The sequence below is a fragment of the Alosa sapidissima genome, chromosome 6, assembly GCF_018492685.1.
Source record: "Alosa sapidissima isolate fAloSap1 chromosome 6, fAloSap1.pri, whole genome shotgun sequence".
NCBI lineage: Eukaryota > Metazoa > Chordata > Actinopteri > Clupeiformes > Clupeidae > Alosa > Alosa sapidissima.
In genome coordinates this window covers 23,981,062-24,004,388 of record NC_055962.1, presented here as the reverse complement: position 1 = coordinate 24,004,388, position 23,327 = coordinate 23,981,062, and the positions used below count along the sequence as shown (strand labels likewise).

General features: G+C 41.4%; 2 protein-coding genes, 1 long non-coding RNA gene and 1 other non-coding gene across 8 annotated transcripts; 3 read left to right on the top strand and 1 right to left on the bottom strand.

Annotated features, from left to right (window-relative positions):
- Window positions 1–1,436: 1,436 nt before the first annotated feature.
- glrx5 (glutaredoxin 5 homolog (S. cerevisiae)) lies at window positions 1,437–3,069 on the bottom strand. Its single transcript, XM_042094358.1, has 2 exons — window positions 2,643–3,069; window positions 1,437–1,934 (listed from the first exon to the last, which is right to left on the bottom strand). Exons 1-2 carry the CDS (start codon window positions 2,935–2,937, stop codon window positions 1,762–1,764), a joined length of 468 nt encoding a protein of 155 aa, XP_041950292.1. The 5' UTR covers window positions 2,938–3,069; the 3' UTR covers window positions 1,437–1,761.
- A 289-nt stretch (window positions 3,070–3,358) lies between these two features.
- LOC121711067 lies at window positions 3,359–4,102 on the top strand. The gene is made up of 2 exons (XR_006032235.1): window positions 3,359–3,598; window positions 3,991–4,102. It is a non-coding gene; the product is annotated as an uncharacterized LOC121711067 (long non-coding RNA).
- LOC121712395 lies at window positions 3,663–3,905 on the top strand. The gene has a single exon (XR_006032611.1).
- Window positions 4,103–6,286: 2,184 nt separating the features above from the next.
- On the top strand, window positions 6,287–22,485 carry LOC121711031 (nesprin-3-like). Of its 5 annotated transcripts, XM_042094308.1 has the most exons (19): window positions 6,287–6,586; window positions 6,770–6,783; window positions 7,754–7,911; window positions 8,141–8,313; window positions 9,047–9,356; window positions 10,591–10,746; window positions 10,936–11,280; window positions 12,691–12,827; window positions 12,996–13,170; window positions 14,218–14,400; window positions 14,797–14,940; window positions 16,436–16,570; window positions 16,764–16,925; window positions 17,264–17,430; window positions 17,511–17,697; window positions 18,050–18,217; window positions 19,439–19,597; window positions 21,424–21,471; window positions 21,959–22,485. In XM_042094308.1, exons 3-19 carry the CDS (start codon window positions 7,768–7,770, stop codon window positions 22,151–22,153), a joined length of 2,988 nt encoding a protein of 995 aa, XP_041950242.1. In that variant the 5' UTR covers window positions 6,287–6,586; window positions 6,770–6,783; window positions 7,754–7,767; the 3' UTR covers window positions 22,154–22,485. The 5 variants fall into 5 exon arrangements, with proteins under 5 accessions (XP_041950242.1, XP_041950241.1, XP_041950240.1 ...); XM_042094307.1 differs by lacking the exon at window positions 6,770–6,783 and having other exon boundaries at window positions 7,751–7,911; XM_042094306.1 differs by lacking the exon at window positions 6,770–6,783 and having other exon boundaries at window positions 6,289–6,586; window positions 21,959–22,484.
- The last annotated feature ends 842 nt before the right edge of the window (window positions 22,486–23,327 follow it).

Genomic DNA, 23,327 nt, shown 5'->3' with positions numbered 1-23,327 from the left:
AGCTGAAAGCGAGGGATGGTGTGTCTCTCTCTTTTATTGTGTAGCACCACACAGCTGAACTGTTAGCAAAATATTATACAGGTATAAAAGCAGCAAATCTTTCATAATCCCCTGACAATTAAGACTCTGATCTGGAAACAGGAATCTAAAAGACTGCTCAGCAGTAACTTTTAAAAGTGTGTTAAATTTAATCTATACCATAATAATTAAGTGTCAGCTATTAAGATGTAACAAATGCACCTGAAAAAAAAAAAAAAACAGCCATGCACAGCCTCAAACAACTCAACCACATTGATCCCAATAAGCCCATGCCACAGCCTCAAACAACTCAACCACATTGATCCCAATAAGCCCATGCCACAGCCTCAAACAACTCAACCACATTGATCCCAATAAGCCCATGCCACAGCCTCAGAATTATTTGATGCTGCTGCCCTGACAAGCAGTTGTAATAGCAGGCCGTCATCAGTGCATCAGGCCGTCATTTTCAGTGCATTTGGATCTTCCTTCAATTGTGTTCTTGTTCAAGTGAAGACACTTATACACCCTATTGTGAAATTCTTACTGTTAAGTTACGCAAGGTGTTTTCAAATGCTCAAAATCAGACTTTGTACAATTAAAGGAATCTGGGGTGTCAGATGGGATCTAACCTTCCAGGAGAGAAACATCACATAATTTAAGCATATATCAAACAAAAGCTTATACGAATATATTTTGACCTGAAAACTAAACCAATTGGATTTTAATTCATCATTAAATCATTACATTTCATTGGACTTATTCATATCAAAATTACAAGTCTACTTAGTCATAACTTACATTGAGATCTATTATCTATCTGTGTCAAACCTAAGTAGGAGATTAGATATTATTCTGTTTGGGTTTCATACTAAGCTGTCCAAAAGCACCTCCTAGTGGTATATACAAGAACTTGTCTGTAAAGATTGTTAGGCCTATATAGGTGAACATGATTTTACATTTATGTTATGATAGTATTTCACTTGTTTTTCATATATTTCACCAGCAACACATTGGCTATATTAAGTGCCATATCTTTAAGACACGTAATTAAATAGTTCACCCCAGTGTAGGCTCTTGTCTTCAGTGCATCATCACTCAATGGAAAAGAAAACGATATGCTCGAGACACAAAAAGCCAGCGTTGGCTAATAGTGGAATTTCTGGAATAACAAGGCCTTTCTTAAGAACAAGGAAAAAAGGAAGGACACAAGGGAAAAAGTGAACCAATTTGCATACAATAGGACAACCGTAGACACTGAAACCATTTGTCAATGTAAAATGCTGCACAGCATTTAAAGCCCTCCCAAATACTTTACACACCCCACACACTAGCCTAATGGCATTAATGTCAGGTGACCAAATATCAAGTTCAGACAGACATAACAAACTAATAAAAACTCTAAAAACGTACAGTAATAGACTTTAAAATATTTTATTGACAAAGATTTGACATGCCTCTAAATTAAATATCATTACATCTTAATATACAACACGTATATACACAGTGCACTACATGAGTTAAGTTCTTTTGACCACATAAAATCAAATACGGAGCAAAAAGAAATGTGATGATGATCTGACGTGTTCCTATATATAGGATTTGGACAGTGTGTGTATCTTTTTGGGTAGTCTCATCCCCACCAAAGTAAGTCTCCAAACAGGTCACGTCAACCAACTTCCTCCAACACCTGGCCTGGTGAATCCTTTACCAACTTCCAAACTCTGTCACTCAACAGCTTGTCTACTTGGACTCTTGCTCTGCATCCAAGAGAGCAGATCTTATACCCAGTTTATTGAGCTCATCCACCAGATCACCGCTCTGGTGCATCTGCAGCAGAATGTCACAGCCACCCACAAACTCCCCGTTGAAGAACACTTGTGGAATCGTGGGCCAATTGGAGAATGTTTTCACACCTGTTGGAAGAGCAGACAAAATACATCAACAGTGCGAATGTAATACTATCAAACCAGAGCCTACAGTAGGGGTTTCCTTACTTGTTCTCCAAGAATTTGGGAGTCTATTCAGTTGACGCCCCACATGTGCTGCTCAGCACAGATAATAAATATCGCTAGTAACCTTCGTTAGATAACGCTGTTCAATTACATTTGGCCACTAGTGTAAACAGTTGCTTTAACTTAAACCATAATGGCAATGGAGGATCTGTCTGACCACCAATGACAACATTCACAAGACATGACATTTGTTTCCACGTACTTGTATTCGCCATTATTTGAAGCAAACTAGTTGGTTAACTATCAGCAACGATAACTACAAGCTGATGGAAACAGCTAACGTAAGTAAGGCAGTGAGTGTCCAAACACTTAACACTTTCAATCTTAAAGAGACTGTTAAAGACTTTCGTATTAATATCGATACCAAGCTGACCAAATGGAACGGTAACGTTCATGAAAATAGAAATGTTAACTTTCCTTTTGATATATATATAGGCCTACCTATATCCAAAAAAATTAACTTAAATATGATTGTTATTGGACTAGTGGACAACCAAGTTACTCAGCACATTTACGTTAGCGCTTTAACTGTTGTGCTATTTGCTAACAGTAGTTTAGTTGAGTTACTCAGGCATGCTAGCTAGCTGGCTAGCTTTAGCGATAGCTGACCTTGTCTGATGTCTTGGTCATCCAATACATTATACGAAGCGTAGTCGTCAACTCCGTGCATCCGCAAAATCTGGACAACGGCATTACTAAACCCGCACATTGGCTGAGCGGGCGTCCCTTTTATGAACACAACCACTTTATCCTTCTTCACCATTTCGGCAAGATTCTTCTGTATATCTGCCGAGCACAAGAGTCGGGCCGAAGCACACGGCAGATGTCTGTCAACTTGAGGCTTATTAAATAGCACCGCTCCACCTCGGAAACACCGAGCAGTTGTCCTGATTAAAGTGTTCATTTTTAAAGTAAGACAGAAAATCCTAGCTTAGCTTGGACAAAGACTCAACTGCTGGGAGTAACTTCTCCACTTGCCAAACGCCACCGGATAGTTATAACTCTTTCCTTCTCACGCATCTGAACCTACATAGAATGAGCTGGAGAATGATCTGGATAGGTTGAATCGAGTTTGCGTTTGTATCTGATTGGCTAATAGAAGTGTCAATCAAATGGGTTACACAAGTAAAATTAAATACAATCCCTAAATCATTATCACACGTATATTTGAGCTGTACATGCTGTAGTTACAAGACTGCCATAATCGTTTAAATGTAATGAGTGTTGAAAGTAAATTAAAAACTCTAATTCTTCCTCAATGGGAGGGAGGCCAATGACCATAACGCTTCCTGTTATAAAGACGTCACTTCCTTACAAAGCTGAAAGAGGGCTGAGGGTGAATCAGGCAGTATTGAAATCAGACCGTTTGAACGTTCTTGTTTTGCTTAATTAACTAATGCTAATGTGTGCATCCTTGTAGGGTAAATCATTCTCGTTTGGCTCTAAAATCTTGTTAAATACATGCTGCGAGCTTCTGGGTACCCGTATTAACGGTTGATAGGCCATACAAAACTCAATCCCAGTTCACCAAGTCTTTGTGGAGTAGCCTAGCCTACGATTGCACGGTAGGAATATATCCTGTGTGATTTTAAGAGGTGGCTGCAATCCTGCTTAGAAGCCCCTTGCGCTATTATGCAGCTTGTGGCACAACAGGATTGCATAGAGTGAAAAATGGGAGCTAAGGCGTGACTTCACAAGTTGTAGGAGTTTCACGTGCGATATCCCTTTAACAAACTGTTAAATTCTGTTTCCACGGCAGTGATGGTTCACTTTTTACCCTCACTTATCAAAAGACAGACAGAGCAAAATCGGCAACATGATATTGTTTGTTTGGTCAAGTGTTCCATTCAAACACTCAAAGTTGCTACATTGTTGCATTGGTTTACTCATGCTCCAGTCTTCGTTAGTGGGAAATTCACCATCATTCATCTGTGCTCTCTTTATCTCTCTCACGTAGGCGGGACCAGAATGGCTCCAGGATTGTCAGCAATGTTCTCCAGATTGTTTGTGTAATTTGGTTTTAATAGTCTAGAAATTCCCCATTAAATAAAGACTTTGTTGCTGATGAACTCGATGTCTTCTCTCCAGTATGGCAACCCTGTTTATGGGATTCCACACCCTTTTAACACTTAACTATTAGATAATAATTGGTATTAGGCCTAGTCAGTAGACTATATACTTGAAGTCATTGACACTTATCTGACCATCTGACTCATGCTGGATAGGATATGGTGACCATGGGGTCAATCTATTCAACCCAATTCTATATTATTAACATCGTTTCATGATCAGGGTCAGCTTGATATTATATATGTGTAGCTCAAAATATGTCATTAAGTTGGATGATTGTACTGACTATATTTAACAGCACCTACAGTTGGGGGGTGCAAACAAGTTTTGTTTGCTCCAACAAAAATTTTAAATGTAGGATGTCTCATTTAAAACTACACCACTTTACCCCATCAAAGCAGCAAAACTTTACTGTGGGCAAAAAATAAATGGACCGAATACATTTTGCAATAACAAGACCAGTGAAAAACCAGAAATACAATAGAAAACATCCAGTGATTCGAGAGTAAGACCTGATGCTATCTGATAGTGAAAATAGACATATAGAGTATAACAATATGCAGAGGTGCATGAAATAACTCCAAATACTCCATATTGCACAACCAGTTGATAGCCAAGAACATTTATATAAGTATATACACTTCTGATCCTGTGAGGGAAATTTGGTCTCTATGAATATAGGTGAAAATCCAGAATGAAAATCCAGAATGAGTGAAATCTTGCACAGGCTGACATCTGCCACTTTGTACTTCAACAGGCAATGTTGAGTCACTGCAGCTTGAAACAGCAAGGAAAGGTGCAGTCATGAGCATTGACACGGCCAAGAATTAGAAACCTAATTTCAGAGCAGGCCTGGATCTAGCCACAGACAACTCAGATAATGTCTCCAGACAAAAATACACACCCATGAACCAATTGTTTAAACACAACACAGTCCTAAACACTGGGCAACAGGTGAGCCCTTGTCAACAACAGAAATTGAAGGTAATGTAGCACAGAGAGGAGGAGTAGGAAGAGACTTATAATCCTACTTGAACAATATTTCTGGGGGGGGGGGGGGTCAAGCACTATCCTAGGAAAACCTGTTTTGTCAATTTCTTTTTGTATTGAGATCAATAGTGTGTAACTGATTCAAGCATAATCAGAACATATGATGGATGTGTTTGTGATATGAGTTTTGATAAATAGTGATATAGTTTTGACTGAAGTGTTTCATTTTGCAAAAGAGCAAAGGGATTCTGCTAAGTGGATGTAGTGTTGTGTTAATTGTTTGTAGTGTTTTGAATAAATTGGCCCTGTTTTCAAAATTGTGCTTAAGCAATCGTAAAAAAAACTTTACAAAAAAACTGTAAAAAAATTACAGTAGATACGTCCGTTTCCGCTCGCTCTTTTCCTCACCCCATGCCACCTTCTATCCCTGTCCAGCTTGCATAATCATGCCCCCCCCCCCTCTCTAGGCCACTGAATCCAAATATTAGCAAATATTCAAAAACTTGGGTGTGCAACATTTACATTTATGGTCTGCTTTCTGACTATGCCTTTGTGTGACTATTATACCATGGCCCCATGTGATCTTGTAAGCAATATTCAAACCAAAAACAACTACACACCCTGTAGGCCACTCTGAATGCATCAGTGTGAAAACATTAATATCAGACAAATATCAGACAAGTCTTTTGCTTGATGTTCAGGAATGGACAACTAACCATTTAATTAAAACATATTGACTAATCTCTTGTAGGCCCTGCACTGCATGTGTGACAAACCATAGTGATCCAATGATTGATAGCAGTCGCAGATCAACCCACTAGTTAACAATTGTTAAATTCAGTTTATAGTAGGCCTAGCTAATAGTTCATCACTACCCTAGATAAACTTAGAAAGACCACTGATAAAAATGTTACTGGAGATAAGGGCCCACAAGAGAAGGCAATTGATGTTTCAGACTTTCCAGCGATGGCTCAAGAGTTTTCCCGGCAAAACTCTGTAATCAGGTTTCTTCACTTCTGCACTCCCTTTCTCTGTCAGTTATTTAACCATTTGGCATAGCATTTTCCAGTTTGTGATTACAAGTGATTATTTTAGACAACAGTGAGGAATTGTAGCATAACAATTTATGTCTTTGTCAATTTATGTATTTTTTTTCTAAGGTGGTTTCAAAAGCCATTCAAGTTGCATGCCATTGCCCTGTTGATCCCGAGTCCCGACCGTGCCAAGAAGAGCCCTAGCCGGTCACTTCCCCGCGGGCTTTTATTTGAATCTGCGCAGGAACTATGTTGAACCAACAAGTTCGACTGCGCATGCTGCAGTCTGCCCTTCAAGGATATTGTTCACGGTCTAGCCAACAGTATGCAGTGAACTGAAGTCATATGCCAAGACCACACCACAACTTCGTTTCGTGAGAGGGAGTGATCAACTATGTTTGTATCGTGCTGTGGCTGAGCACGTTACAGGAGAAGCAACACCACAGACTTGGAATTTAGGTACGGAACTACGCTAATATGTTCTAAATAAACCAATCTTGAACAGAAATATGTTTTGAATAAGCCAGTTAGGCCAATTAGTTATTCACAGTTATATTTGGGAACCGAATGTTTCCTAAAGCTACGTTACTGTTATTTGATAGGCTAACCCTTCGCTATTTATTTGTTACACTGTATCCACAGAAGCCTCGGCTAAGGTAGGCTACTTCGGTCTTTTTAACAGCTGTTGACAAGAGTAGGCAACATAAACATAAAGTTAGCTGAGGCTACCGGTAGCCTACTCAGTTTATTCTTCTGATTATTGCTTTACGGTACGTATCTGGAAAAAAACACTCATAAGTAAAGAACTGAGTATAAGTCTAATAATCTGTCTTTAGGTGTAAGATACCATGGTTAAGTCTTTTGGAGAATGGTGCCTCCTCGATGGTATACATTTGGAATCTTTTTTTTCCTTCAGTTCTTCTGGAGACGAAAAAATGGGCAACACATTATTCAGGAAGCCCTCTCAGCACAGGGCAATGCTTAACCGTGATATCATAGCACAGTTTTACAGCACAGAGGTTAAAGCAACGAGGACTAGCAATCACATATTAAACAAACTAAAATATGTTTATATTTTTGAAACAGTTTAACCAGCATGCTAGAACATTTTTAGATTTCTCCCGTATTTGTGTCTTTGCGGTTCTCATTTTTCATAGCCTTAGTCAGATGTTTGTGTTGATCCATGTGTCAGGGACCCTATCTTGTTGAACCAGTTTATTTTCAAGTAGGCTATTATTCCTCAACCTAAACGTTTTTGTGTGTGCTTCTGTTAAAATGTTTTGCATAGGCCCATCAGTTTTACTCAACAATTTGACTACTTTCATGATCTTATTTGCATACCCTAGGGTACATTTCTCTGGAATAGTATGCAAAAACACAGCCTTACATGAAAATCAAGCTGATTTCAACCTCAATTTCCTTTGACAAATGACCAGTGAGAAACTCAACTACACATACCAAATGTTTTTTTTTTTCATACTCACTCACACACACACACACACACACAGACTAACAATTTTTAACTATGCTCTGTGCCTGCAAAGGTCACCGTTCTTGATAATTTTGAATTTGTGTTGTTCGTCAGTTTAATTAACAGCCTGTGATCTTCCCTCTCCTCCCAAGCAGCCACGCCCTGCATCATGACACAGCAGCAGCAGGTGAAGTTTGACCAGAGCCTGGGCAGTGCTCTCTCATGGATCAAGGTGGTCCAGGAGAGACTTCGGCAAAATGACAACACACAGGGACCTAGAGAGGACTTAGAAGCCCGAGTCCGTGCGACAGAGGTATGGTTGTAGTGACTTGTGACGTATATGATACACAGAACTTACTTATATGCTTGATTTAGGCTATTATATTTGGAGCAACAAAAACTTGAATACATTTAAGACATGCAACAAACTGATTTACAGTATCTGTATATCATGATCATTTATAACAAATAATATATTATGTGAAATTCTGTGATAACTGTTATAATTATGTCCTGTCTGTTGACACAATCTTGTGAACCAGGAGATCTGTGAGTGTGAGGAGGAGGGCAGGATGAAGGTGGATTTGGTAATGGCGACTGCAGAGTCCTTGCTGAGGACCATTAGCGAGGAGGACAGGGTCCATATTTGCACCAAGCTGAAGGAGCTCAAAGCATTGTGGGAGGAAACCTCTACGTACATCACACACTGCCACAGGTGCAGTAGGAACAGACACGATGACATCTCAAAGCAGTTTTACCAAGCTGAATGATAATGTCAAAAACAATACCCACAGACCTCTGGTTATCTTAAAGGAGGTGACACATTCAGTCTGGCCAAACAGAAATGTTCTGCTTTATGTTTTTTTTTTTTTTTTTTTTGATGAAAATGTGTTGAGGCTTGAAATAATACTGCTGATGTAAAAGCCTGAAACATTTCCAACTTTTCCAGCATGCCTGTGATATGCATTCTGTTTCGATGTGTAAGATTGATATCTACAGAGTAGTACTGATTTAGTCATTTAGCTTAGAGTAGATTTTACACTATACCACCTGGTAGGCTTTAGTGTTATAGAAGGCCATCTAGCACACTTCACTAAGCCTCTCAAAGGCTTTTAATTCTGCTCAAGGTTACTTCTTGTGAAAAGAGAATTTCTCCTTGCCAATGTTGGCTTGTGCCTGCCTTAGGCCAGGCTTCTGTAAGGCACTTTGAGGCCATATCTATTGTTAATGCCGTCATGGATTGTACAATTAAATTCTTACTTGAATGCTTCTCTCCAGACTAGACAATTGGCTTAACTAAACTATATAACATAGCAATAACAATATGTGTGTATCAGTGAATGTGTCTCGAACAGTGTTATAGCATTGGGATTGAAGATAAATCAATAGAATTGATATCGACTTGAATTAATTGACTGTACCTCGCGCGCGCATTCCCTCTCCCCCAGTCGCGTGGAGTGGGTTTGGCTTCACTGGGGGGAATACCTGAAGGCCTACGAGGAGCTGTGGGCTTGGCTGCTGCGGACGCGTCAGATCCTGGCCCCCGAGCCGGAGCTTCAGCTGGGCTCCCAGGAGAAGCTCTGGCAGCTGGAGCACCATCGGGTGCTGCTGGAGGACACTCAGCACCACGCCGCCCACCTGGGCCGGCTGCTGGAGGAGGCCGAGGTCCTCCACGTCCGCACGCAGGACGAGAGTGTGGGCCCCGAGGCGAGGCGGGACCTGGAGGGCGCTTACAACAAAGTGCTGGAGCAGGCCAAGGTAAGAGGCTGGGCCGACTGAGTGTTCAGACTTGTTCATGTTGTATTGTGGTAGCGGTGGTCTCGTAGTGAGGGATGTGGGATGTGCAACATGGTACACCAGAAGGTCGTGAGTGCAGTCCCAAGGGCTGGCACTGCTGTGCATCTCACTTCACCCCACACAGCTCAAGGGGGACTGTTGTAGTCTGTCTGGATAAGAGACACATAGTGTAATACAGATATTTATTACAAGATATAAACAACAAACAAGATATGTTGCATCAAAGCATCCAAAAAGTTAAAAAGGGTATTGTAATCAAGTCTGTCAAACTGTGTGTGTGTGCGTGTGTGTGTGTCAACTCACATACCATCAAAAGTGCTGGTCCAGTTTACTTTCAATTTGCACAGAGGGTAGAGAGAGAGTAGAGAGTTACCATATCTCTATCCAACCACATAATGATCCGGATCAGGATTCCGGTGCATGGATTCCAGTGTTTCCCAGAGAATTGAATTCCATTTGTGGTGGTTGGTTTGCAGAATTAACTTGAGTGCAACAGTTTTTAACAAATTAGCACAGCGTGGTTATGATGCTAATCAGATTTAAGCACAATTTAGTACAACCTGAAAAAAAAATTGTGTGGTGGTCAATGTTGATATTGTGGTGGGCCGCCACAAATAAGTCAATGTATGGGAAACACTGGATTCATCCCACAGTTGTCTGACTGCTCTTGTTTATTAGACTGCTCTTGTATATTTATTAGACTCAGCAGGTTAGCTGTTCAAGGTGGTCTGTTTAATCGTGCCTGTTTGGGAGATGTGAGAATCTTTTCTTGGGAGTGGCAAAAAAAAAAACGTCCTTTCACATTACCCTGAATGTGGGTTGATGGGAGAGACACACTCGAAACATTCCAGTGCCATTAAAGAATGCCTTTGCTAGTCAGCACAAACAAGAGGAGTGTGGCATTGTCCTTAAGTGAGATGATTAATGGTGTTGGTGACGAGACAGTCTGCTGCGTTGTAGGCATCATTAATGTGATCATTAATTTTAATGTGCTGTTTAAATGGGCCTGGTGTAATGGCATAACAGCTCTTTCTAAAGCAAAACAAGTACCCATATAGGCATTAACCTACCTACGGTATCTGTTGCTCCGTCTGGGCATGTTTAGCTCTTATCTTCCTATTCCCCCCCAGACCTTTTGCATTTCTGAATGTCTTGTCTAAGTGAACAAAATCCTCCTACTGATCCCTGTCTTCAGGAAAGAGTGTCTTTGCTGGAGAGGATTGTCGAAGAGCAGAGGGCTTATGACAACCTTGTTGAAGACTTCAGATCGTGGCTGGCATCCCAGACCCAGATAGTGAATCAGGCTTTGGATGCTGAGGACTTAGCAGACAACAACATGGAAACACTCCAGGTAGACCTGTCAAGCTCAGTCGGCTGCAGTGCAGTAATGAGACGAAATATGTCCATGCCTAAGGATCATATCTCCATTCCATTTCCAAGCACACTGGCTTTATTGTCTTCCCCCTGAAAGGCCTTAGTGTTTGTATCTATTTTTACATGAAGTCAAACGACAATGTGTTTAACCACTCTGTTTAACCAGGAGCTCTATGATACAGTGAGCAGCAGAGAAGGGTCTTTGTCTCGCATTGAGTCTGTGGCCATCGGGGTGAAGCACAGCTCCTCTCCAGGGGGGGCCGAGCGGATCTCCCAGGAAACGGAGGCTCTGCGCGGGGCGTGGGAGCGGCTGAGGGAGCGGCTCGCAGCCGAGCGGGAGGCCCTGCGTGAGCGCCGGCAGTCCCAGGAAGCCCGGGTCTCGCTGACCAACCAGCTGGAGGAAGAGGTCGCCCGGCTCCACGCTCAGACGCAGAGGTTCTCCAGACAGCTGGAGGGAGACAGCGAGGATGGAAGGGAGCAGGACGCTCTGGACGCATGGAGGACGTCCACTGTGAGTACACAGAGATAGAGCCCACCACATAGAGTCCTCTCAGTATTGTCTGAGAATATATTGTTATTATAAGTTATAGACCCTTTCAACAATAAAAACAAAAACAATGCTTGAACATTCTATTTGGTTTCCAATCTACTTCCTCTGCATTAAGACAGAGACGGTTGATAATTGATGTATATTAAGGATCTTTGATTAAGATAACATATGGAATGTTAAAACAGAAGCCTTGTGGGGCCAACTATGATGCTGATAATGGAACTCTCTTAAAAGGGTCTATATGAAGGGTTCAGATGCAAAAGCCTCTAAATGCCACCTATGTCAAAAATGAGATAAAGATGGTGAGGGGATGCTCTCCACACATAGTATACGCTAATCAAATAATTTAACTTCTAAACCCACTAAATACCACTCTCTTCCTGGTCTGAAATATCGATTTATAGGCAAAAACCTATAGGAGCCTGAATTTAAATGCTCATTTAAAAGAAAAGTGGTCAGACGGATTTAGAGGGTTTTACATCTGAACTCTTCATATGTTATTAATGTGGGCGAATCGTGCTCAACTCAAAAATGTACAGTAAGAGCAAATTGGCTTGCACAAGGCTCAACTGGACAACACACTGTGATTGTTTATTGCTTTTCACCAACTGAAACAAAATAGAAAGACAAAAAGTCATAGTGTCAAAAGTCATGGTGGGCTGCCTATGTATTTTCCTTGATCTGGTCTCAGAATTAAACAATATCGGTTAAATTAGTAACCAGTTCTATTTGTGTCTGATGGAAAAGTTCAAATCAAACATGTGTTGTTATGGAGCAAGATTACAACTAGTTGCTCAAGGCTACCACTGTTAACATTCAGAGTGAGTAAAGCTAATAAAGATCAAATCTCTCCCTGTAGGCATGCAGTGGGTCAGGGAAAAAGAAAGAAAGTACCCTCCCTCACTTTCACTCGCTCAAATCATCACTGAGTGGAGTACGGTGTGTTTTGTGTGATGAAGGAATTTTCTCTGCAGGCAGTTTAGGGGCATAACCAGTTGCAAAGCAAATGAACTGCGCCCACTGAAAGCATTGCAGGAATTTATGCATCATACCTTGAAGGGCTTGTACCCTCATATAAAACTTAGGTTATGTTTTGAAGCGTTTATTTTGTCTGAATTTATATTTTTTTTCCCTGGTATCCCTGCAGCTTTCAAGTTTGAGAATTACAGTCCTATTATCCACAGGCCTAGTTCATATTGAAGTCTGTTTATATCCCTGCTCTGTGCTGGGGAGGTTGTGGTTTAGAGGTTTGTGTGTGTGTGTGTGTGTGTGTGTGTGTGTGTGTGTGTGTGTGTGTGTGTGTGTGGAGAATGCTGGCTTGGTCTGCTTTTACCAGAATAATGTGGAATTTTAATGACTAATCCCGCTCAGGATATCCTCAGTGCCATGGCAACTGAGGAGCCCAGTGTGGAACAGCTGAAGGCGGAGCTGAAGAAACTGTTGCGATATTCACATGACGCCACGTCCCTGTCCGACCGCTTGCTGGGCTGCATAAAAGAGTTTCAGGGGTCAGTTATTACACATCCTGCTTGACTAAATCCTAATTCCACCAACTAATTCAGTTGTGCATAGACAGTTAATTTTAAAGCATGCATTTTCTAGACTAGGTCAGATTGGACTGTGGGTAAATTGCAATGGAGCTCAATGTTTTTTTTTGTCTTCCTAATGTCTGTTAGGGTGAAAAGCCGGGCATTCAGGCTGTGTGCGGAGAGAGAGGCCAGTTTGACAAATCGCCTTTGGGATCTGCTACAGGACCACAGCCGGTGGAATCAGATGGCCACAAAGATGCTGGGAGTGCCTTTGGAGTCGATTGAATCCAGACACATCGCCCCTGTGCTGGAGAATGTGGAGGTACGGCTCTGCCTAACAACAAACAGACTCCTCTGTCCCTCAACAAGAGCCTCTGGGGGAAGGAGACATGGTTCGCTAAAGAGGGAATTATGGGCCATCTGAATCCGGAAGCAGCGTCCTTGTGCTGTAAAATGTGGGGGTGCGGCTTTGCCTAATAAGCAGACGCCTCTGTCACTCAACATGTGGCCTAGAGGAAGGGGCACAGTGAGCTGAAGATGGAATTCTGGGCCATCTGCTCAGACTAAGATTGTAAAGTAGCTTGAAATTATCAGGTATGGTAATGCTCCTAGTGCCTCCGGCTTAGGTCATGGCTCTTTCACTTTCTGTGTCACTCAGCAGAGACACACCCTACTCTTGACTAGTGCAGACTGTAAACCAGACACAAGGCATCTGATTGGCCGGGTGCCAACTGGAAAAAAAAAAAAATCCAACTCTTAACACATTCCTTGGGTCCTAAACATAGACACGGGCATGTGTGTGTCACCAACATGCACTCACTCACCCCCCCCCCCCCCCCCCCCCCAACACACACACACACACACACAGACACACAGACACACACACACACACGTGCAAACAGTAACTTTTTGCATTTGTTTAGGTAGGTGTCACGCATAGTTAATAAAAACAATATGCCAATATGCTGTTGGAAAAAGGAACAAAACTGTCCTTGTTTTCACACACCTTCCGTGTTAAAGGTACTTGGTTTTAACTTCTGTGTGACCTGACCGCAGACATCATTTTACACCAGGGTGTAGTCTGATGTGACTCTCAGGTACATGTACATGAGTCATAGAGGAGTAATAAAAGATTGAGCAACTACTACAGACATAATCAGTTTTAGAAATATATTGTATATCACCATCAGAATAAATGATCTCCATTGTGAGAATGCCTTTGTAGTGCTGTGTTTGTAGTTTTCCAGTAATCTTTTGTTGTGCACACTCATTTATAGAGCTTTTCAACTCTCCCAGCATTCAAATCCCTTTTTCAGATGAATGCCTCACACTCACTCATTCACATATGTGTGTTCTGTTGCTGAGGCAGAAGTTGCTGCAGCACAGGCATGGTTTGGAGGAAAGGCAGAGAACCATGCCGCTGAGAGAGGACTCGTTACACTGTGGCCATGGATCTGAGAAAGCCCGGAGTCTCCTGAAAGAGCTCAGCTTGGCGTTTGGGAAGAGGGAAGAGCTCTATGAGAAACTCCAACAGAGGAAGGTCCACCTGCAGGTATGACTCACTTCGGGTCTTGCTAGGGCAAATATAGTTCAGACGCTTCACTGTAGAGATTGCGCATCTACAAAAACCCTGTTTGGTTTGTCATTTCATTTTGACAACCATTGATTCTGCATGGCTGCTCAAGCCATCATCTTACTGAAGCCTTGATATTATATTTCAAATGTTCTACACATGGAAGCTCTGGGTTTCTACCCACATGGCTCTGCAAGACTAATTGGACAGAGGCTCTCATTGCTGCCTAACACAATGAAGTGCATTTGCTTGGTCAGAGGGCAGAAACCAACAGCTTCTTAAATGATGTACTGTATGTTAACATTAGCCAGGAGGTGTTGAAGAATATTTTGAGAAGCATGTCTTTATAATAATTACTCTTCTTTTTTGCGCTAGGGGATGCTGTCCAATGTGGATCAGTTTGATAAAGGATATGAATCCATATTAAAACATCTAGACTCTCTCAGACAGAAACTAACATCTGTTGGCACACTGCAACCTGACCTACAGGCCAAGAGGAATCAGAATGACCAGCTAAAGGTACACATGTGTCCATTCCATTAATTTCAGCCCTACTGTAAAAAGAACTAAATGGCTCTGCCCAGGGGCGCCACTAGGGTTGTATTCCATAGTACGCACCATACGTGGTCCACCCCCCCCCCCCCCAAAAAAAAAGATACCCTTATTTACCAAATTTGTGCTTTTGGTAAATGTTTGGTCCTTATTGAGCCTAAGAAAAACCTTTACATAAACTGGAACAGAAAGCCCCTCTTAATCACGTCAACCTACAATGTCATCCCTTATCAAATAGCCTACTGAATTAAGCATCTAACTTTTACAACACTGGCTGTAGGTTACGTGGGCTTATAAGGGTGTTTCACGCTTTTTAAAAGTTCTGGGATAAGGGAGATTTCTCTCCCGGGATTTTTTAAAATTCTGGTTGCTAAACACACTATTTTAACGCAGTTTGGGAAGGACAGGAATACCTTTACAGAGCAAGGGGCTCTGACTCAAATTAGGTGAACATACCTTATGCGCATTATAACTTCACTGCCCAACCCGCGAAAAAGGGAAAGAAAAGAAAAAATAAACCAATGAGTTTATGTCGCGATTTGCGAGAGAAAAACACAGTTATGGTAACTTACTAACAATAAAGATTTGCTCACAACACTCTAAATACATTGCACTGCTGTTTTGGTTGTCCCAAACTTTTAGATGATAGGCATAGGCCTACGCACAGTCAAGGAATTTTTACACCCGCACCAACCCGACTCGTCATGACGTGCCTTAGCCCCAAAAAGGCTGAGAACCTCTGCTCTATGCATTAACTGAATCCCTGTTCCAACCAGTGTTTTATTTTTTTTAAAATAAGCCTACAGAGGTAAGCAAACAATTCAACATTTTAAACATGTGTAGACCGTGACCGTAGAGGACAATCTCTCACTGCTGTCAGTGCAGCATCACTGCTAAGAACAGTATGCCTACATCTTTTAACGTTACGGTTAAACGCCTGAAAAATATTAAGCTGCTGCTGTTGTTTTCTTTTCATGACTGAATGATTTAGGCTATTATCCTATGAATGAATGGAACGTTGTGTTTTTAAGCGCCAGAATTGACCTATCCAAAGCCACGCCCGAAAACCGCCACAGGTCAATCGTTATCATGTCATGACAATGCTACGTTTTCATAATATAGTCTATCTTTCCATGCACACCGGTTTTATTCGGAATACTGCCAATATTCAGATTGCACATGAGTCAATAAATAGTAAATAGCTAGTTGTCACACAAGCTTTTTTTTTTATTGTTGTAGGCTAATATTGAATGATTTCACAAATAAAGCCGTGAAAAAATTGTACGCACAGTGCGTACAGGATTACGCCGTCCGGCGCCACTGGCTCTGCCCATTGATTAGTAATCCAAATGTGTTTAAACTAAACATGGGCAACTGAAAGTGCCATCTTTGTGATTATTAGATGCCAAGATAAGGATGAGGTAAATATGGGCATATGTGTTATTGATGTTCAACTCTGTAGGTAATCCTGGCCGAGTTGGAGGCCATCCCAGCTGATTTCACATCTCTACAAGTCCTGGTTTCAGACAACTTAAGCAACATGAAAAGATTCAACTTTCTCCATGCCGAGTGGAAAAATATGCTCAGTGGTGCCAAGGTAAGCCAGGCCCTTCACTGAGTTGTAGGTTACAGTACATGCAGCAATTGCTGAAGTGGAACAGATGGTGTTTGTGTGTGTGCGTATGTATGCTTGTGTGTGCCTGTGTGTTTGTGTGGATTTGTAATCCTCTGCGTGATCTAAGGACACTTAACTACATGATTACCTGATTACCTTATATTTGTCTTGTCAGGTGAAACTGAAGGAGAGCACTCAGAATGTGGCAGAGCATGACGAGTTTGGCCGGAGCCTGTTAGACCTAGAGAGCTGGCTAAAGGCCATGCAGGAGAGACTGGCTGCTTCTGGTGCCGTGTCTGGGGATGGAGGCCCAGTTGATGTCCAGACAGACATCCAGGTCTGCATCTACTTGTTGTGGCCTTATGTTATAGTGCAGGAGGTTGAATTTGGAATTGAGGGCATTTAGTTAAAGTGACAGAGGAAAGACAATTATTTTTTTTAAATCATGTGGAGGCCAATTAAGAATTGTTTGAATGATAAGAAGCACTCGAAAAGTGTCATGTGCGAAGATACTACAGTTTTTATGTTTAATCAGGCTTATTGATCTATCAAATGATTACCAATGTAGAACACTATCTAATCTCTCAATATATAAATAACATGGTCTAAAACACTAATTCCATCAAATCAACAAGTTTGCATTTTTTGTAAACCCTGGTATTCTTTTTGTCAAAGTTTGAAGACCTTCTAGAGAAGGAGATACAGTTACACCAGATAGAGGTTCTGGGTCAACGAGTGATGGCCAGGACGTCCAAGGAGGGCCAGGAGCAAATCCCGCTGGTTTTGCTGAGGCTGAGAGAATCCTGGAACTCAGTACACAACCTCTGCACTCAACGTCAAATGTAGGTCCTCTTAATCTGATTGCATGTGACGTGTCAAATGAAACCTTGTGAGTAACATTGTTTGTGTTGTTTGTCCATAGTCATCTGCTACTGGCGGAGAGAGACCACACACACTCAAAGGAGCGTATGGAGACTGCAGATGGGCTCCCTCTAGGGGACGTTTCTGGAAGTTCTCTGAGCCACAGGATAAAACCTACAGGAGAGACTGAGAGAAGGTCGTCTAATACTGTGTTGTCCTTTGAGGGCCAACTGGCATCGGATGCAGGGGTATTGTAACAGCTCTCTTATCTATGTTGAAAAGTCTAATACGTAGTTAGTCCAATAGTGATTTTATGTCGTATATGTGTCTGTTTGTGTCTAACATGTGGTCTTATGCTTACCATATTGTCATGTTCGTGTTCATTGAATGATGGAGTTAAGACGCAGGTTCTAAAATGGCACAGCAGCCTCAAAGTACAACCAATAAATAGATAGAGCATCTGCCATTGAATTAGAAAAATTCTAAATATCATGCTTTCAGAAATCCCTTCAGAATTGACTCCCATATTCAGTATTTGACATTAAGATCCCACATTGAGCCACTCATCCAGCTCATGCAGCTCTGTCTTCTGGCCTGCAGGGCTCTGGAAAGGGTTCAGGGCGTGGTCAGGGTGAAGGAGGATCTGGTAAACACAGAGAGGTCTTTGAGGCTTGGCTGAAAAGGGGGAATGTGGAACTCTCTAAACTCTCAAGTTACAAGGCGCCTCTAAGCAGAAAAGAACTCCAAGCCCAGCAACAGAAGCTTCAGGTGAGGTGGCGTTTGTGTATAGTCCCAGCATTTGTTGTTGGTGCAATTTACATTTTGACGCCTTAACCTGCTATTTCTACATGCTTCAGATCAGATCAGATCAACTTTATCGTCCACAGGAGGGAAATTATGGAGCTAAATTTGTCTCAATAATATTTGTATATGCGCAGAGGGGGATCCACAAATATTTCTTGATTTGCATATGTGTTTTGATATCTACAAATAAAAAAAATCATATTTGTAACTCGTATATTGATTTTTACAAATATAGATGTGCATTTGTAAATAAAATGCCATTTGTAAAACCGAAAATTTCATTTGTGAAATGTGATTCTGCATTTGTGGATCACCAGCACACGCATTCTTCGCTTTCCAAAGTTGCGTGTTTTTATCGTAATTCTTGAATTCTTGATTCGCATATACAAATATTACTGAGACAAATTTAGCTCCAGAGGAAATTAGTCCTGGGCATCAAGTACCACTGACAGCTGTTTTCAATCAAGACATACATTATTGCAGGGGTGTCAAACTCATATAATGCATTCTCATGGCCTTTACCATATTTCTTTATGGGTATCAGAGTGTTGTTTGATATACTCATTTACTATACCCACTTCTGAGCAAACAGGTACAAATCATGTATTGCTGTCATATACTGCTCTTTCTCTCTTAAAATACCCTACTTCCATGTCAGTTTTTTTCTGCCTCTTTCTTCCTGAGGATGGTTTGTAGTCCTAGGTTTAATCAATTTATTTTTATCATAGAGATATTGCTTATTAACCATTGTTGAAGACAACTGGATGTGAATATATTTTTTTCTTCTTCTAAATTTCCCCTTCCTACCCAAAACATCTGGTATGAAACCCGCTGGCGGGACTGATCTGGCCCCCGGGCCGTATTTTTGACACCCCTGCATTAGTGGTACAGGCAAAATAGGTATACAGACCACACGCAATTCAATGACAGTGGTGTTGCGCGTCACATTTGAGGTGATATATAAATAAAGAAATAAATAACAGTGTTACACAGGCCAGTCGCCTACCTTGAGTAATGACATGTTACATGTCACATTTTAGGTTATGTATAAATAAAAAAATAAATAAATAACAGTATTATTCAGTCCCATCGCCTACCCTGAGTAATGACATGCCTTCAGGTACACAAACCATGTGACTATTTTCAGTTTCTTACTGTATATATTCTATTCTGTTCTATTCTCAGGAACTTCGTGCTGACCTGGGTCAAGGTCATGACCTGTTCCAGAGGATGATCTCTGCTGGGACTGAAGGTCAGGCTCTAGAGGACCTGAGGTATCACTGGATGCTTTACAGGACCAAATTACACGACTGTGGAGACCCGCAGGCACATCCAGAGCTCAAGGTGATTATGAATGGACTGTTTCAGATGCTATAGAACACCTTGGTGTCTCTGTTAAAGACTGGCATCTCAGGAATAGAACAATTGAAATTATAGGTGTCATATAGACTTCAAATAATTTCTGTCATCCTAGACCTTCACAATGCATTGATGTCTCTGTTCACTTTGATAGTATATTTTACTACCATATTTCTCTTAAGACTCAATCAGGACGATGAAAGATCAGGATCCAGGCTTTATTCTTTTCAATGAGGGCCAGTGGCCCTCAAGGGAGAGAGGTACATGTTTGTGTCACCCCATCTTGGATTTCACCAGTATTCTCTGACTATACAGAAACAGTCTACCAAATTTAAGTTACACACAAAGAGGAGTGATCTACTAGTATGGATATGCAAGGTAAAGGTGTGGTGTGTGGGGGATGTGGCCTTTTGGGTGACATCAAGTCTGGCCAGCTTCTATTGTCTTTTAATTAACGGCCTGTCCACACGGAGACGCTTTTTAGGTTAAACGCAGAGGTTTTGCTTCGTCTTGGCTGAGCGTCCAAACGAACCCTGTAAACGCACTGCCTGAAACCGCATTTTTCTGAAACCTGGTCCCAGAGTGGAAAAATCTGAAACCGTAGCCCGTTTGAATTCGTTTAGACAGCGAAACCGCACATCCTGCTTGCGTATCGATGATGTCATCGCCACACCTCAGCTGCCCTGTACTTGCACTTATAGTATTGCCTAATAATACAAGTTTACATACATGACATTACCTACGATTACACTCCGTAAGATAAATATCACAACTGGTGCTGCGCAGCGCCGATAGCTTATGACTTGGTGGACTGAACACTGTTTTTCCCGGTGTTTTTTTATGCATTCTAGCTACTGTCAGTGACGCGAGAGAACTTAAGTTATTAGGAAAGTGCGGTGTAAGTTTAGGCTACATTAATTTGTGCGTAGTGCCAGTGTCATTCATTTATTTTACATGTCTTACAATACATGCATTCACAGTCGAGTGAAATCAGATATAAGCATACAAAGACGCTTAGAACTCACGTTAAGCCGATGGTAGCACACTGAATGCGAATGCACGATTTGATGCAGGCAAACGTATTGACTGTTACTAACGAAGGTTTTATAGCAATATTATAAATGTGGCGACAGAATAGCCTAGAACTTGGGTAAGCCTTGCGTTTAGTAGCCTAATTGCGGTGATAGCCAAAACTAATGTGAATCACGGACTATCCTGCAACCAAAGAAAGTAAAGGTGATTAGTAGGCCTACCTGCGTTAGCCAAATAAAGGACGGGGCTGCACCCTTCACAAACCGTAAAATAAAGTTTATTAGTTTTACAGTTGACTACAGTTGACAGTTCACCATCAGTCCACACAAACAATTCTGGTTTCCTTGCACTAGCCATTTCGCCGTAGCCTATTCTGTCTGTTTTTAAAGCGCAAGTTTTGCAAGTTTTGGTGAATTTCTGTAAAGACACAGTGCCACCTATAGGCCTGGGGTATGAAGTAATGTGTTGAGATGGATCCGTTTGGACGCAAATATTCTTGATACGGTTCCAGGGAAGACGGAGGAAAAAAAGATTGGTTTGGTATGTGTGGACTAGGCCTAAAACTACCCCCTTTCCTGGGAAGTCCTTCAGAGGCCTGGACACATGCTGTTCTACAAACATTAACATTTCACACCTGGTGATAGGCAAAAGGCCTCTAGACAGGCTTTCATTGAATTCAAGGATAAACAATGGATGCTTGCATAGGACAAGTAAAGGAGAAATACAGTAGACTATAAAGCTTATTCACAATTCTTTCAACTTCGACATGTGTTTCACAGGCCAGTCGGGTACCTAAGCAGAAACTGACTGTCACTGAAATGAGAACGGTAAGATATTCCTAAAACCATGTGTTATAATATTTGGTACCTCTGGAATTTTACACAACTCTGCTGGCAGTGAGCTGGACAAATTCATTTAGACTCTAAGGGTTAATTTCCATTGGAGTCCAGGGCTAGCTCAAGCCTTTTCTTTGGGCTTAAGCATTAGTGAATAGCCTCAGTCTTCTATTTTCAGTACAAGTTGTAATGGCCACTCCAGAATCAAACTGAGGCAATCTGGCCGACGGCCATATATTATATATATATATAAATTGTCCTGACACAGGATAGAATTTTACCGCCTAATGGAAATGTGCCATGTTAGCTTTCCGATTTTTACACATAGTTTTTTGACATTACATCAAAACAGTTACTACTTCACATTTTGTCGCTTTTTCTAGGCAATTACTGCACATCATAGCCCCTTTAATTGTGCTTTCTACTGCACATCATAGCCCTTTTAATTGTGCTTTCTACTGGTCTTGGTTGTGCGCAGGCCCAGAAGAGCAGCAGTGGCTTCCTGCAGCGGGTGTGCTGCGCGGCGCTTCCTCTCCAGCTGCTGCTTCTCTCGCTGCTTCTGCTGGCCTTCCTGCTGCCGCTCACCTACGAGGGCAACAGCTGCTCACTTGTCAACAACTTTGCCCGCTCCTTCAAGGTCATGCTTCGCCACGACGGCCTGCCACCCACTTGAGCCAACCCTTACTGCCTGCGTTCGGAACATCAACTCATTCACTACATAGTGCTTTGAATAGCGAAGAACTTTACAATGGATATTCTGAACATAGTCTCAGTTAGAACAGGATGAATGTTCGTTTACAGACTTTTGACGATGCTCTCTTTTCCTGTGCTGGCAGTGCTGCAGTCTTACAGGTTTCTTACAAAAAATGTTTAACGTTTATGTTTTGGATAAGCTGGATGGAGCACTTAACTCATTGAGTGCCAAAAACGTAACATTACGTTTTTCCTTCCCATGCGTTGAGTGCCAAAAATGTAATATTACGTTTTTAGCTTTTTTTTTTAAATTACGAAACTAGACACTCTAACACACCTTATATGTGATTTTGGGAACTAAAACTCATGAAAACGCACAATCTGAACATTTTATCTGGACATTTTATCATAACTCGGTTGCCGCTTTGGGTCGAATCAGTGACGCATGCACGTCAGCTCAAAACCAGGCCATTTTCTTGGGTCTATCACTAGGTGGCAGTCTCGCCAGGTCACTTCCCGGAAACTTTACAGGCAACACTTCATATTTCATGAAAGACGTTATATCTCCATTTCTAGAAAAAAAAAGCGATTTTGATGAAAACTAGCCACTGTTTAGCTTGGGATTTCTCAGGAACAGAGGCGTGTAGAAATACACGGTTTGCACCCACTGAGAGCTTAAAGTCTCACCTTTCAAACGAGCCATTGTATGTGTTCATAGCTATAACACAGAATATGCTGTGGCTGTACAAAAATCATCAACAATGGTCTAGATTGCTGGCACAAAGCTTCCGAAAACAGCTTGGCATTCAATGAGTTAACAAAAAGCTTTATGAGGTAGGTTTTTTTTTTTTTTAAATTTTTAATCATCTGCCAACCATGCAGTTGTTAGCAAAGGCAGGCTTGCAAGACTTTGCAAAACTACTTAGCTCATTTGTTTTAAACAAAAAGTTCCTGCTGCTTTCAAAACAAAACTAAACAGAATGTAACGGTACTTAGTTACCAAGTATGTAGTGGTATAAGGAGAAATTATACTAGCAGTCTATTAGTCACATATGATAATGTTGGCACATATTATTATATAAATGTGTTGAAACAGTTTTGTTATCTACAACAAAGATAGGTTTAACTACATCCAAAGCTTCAGGTCTCGTCTG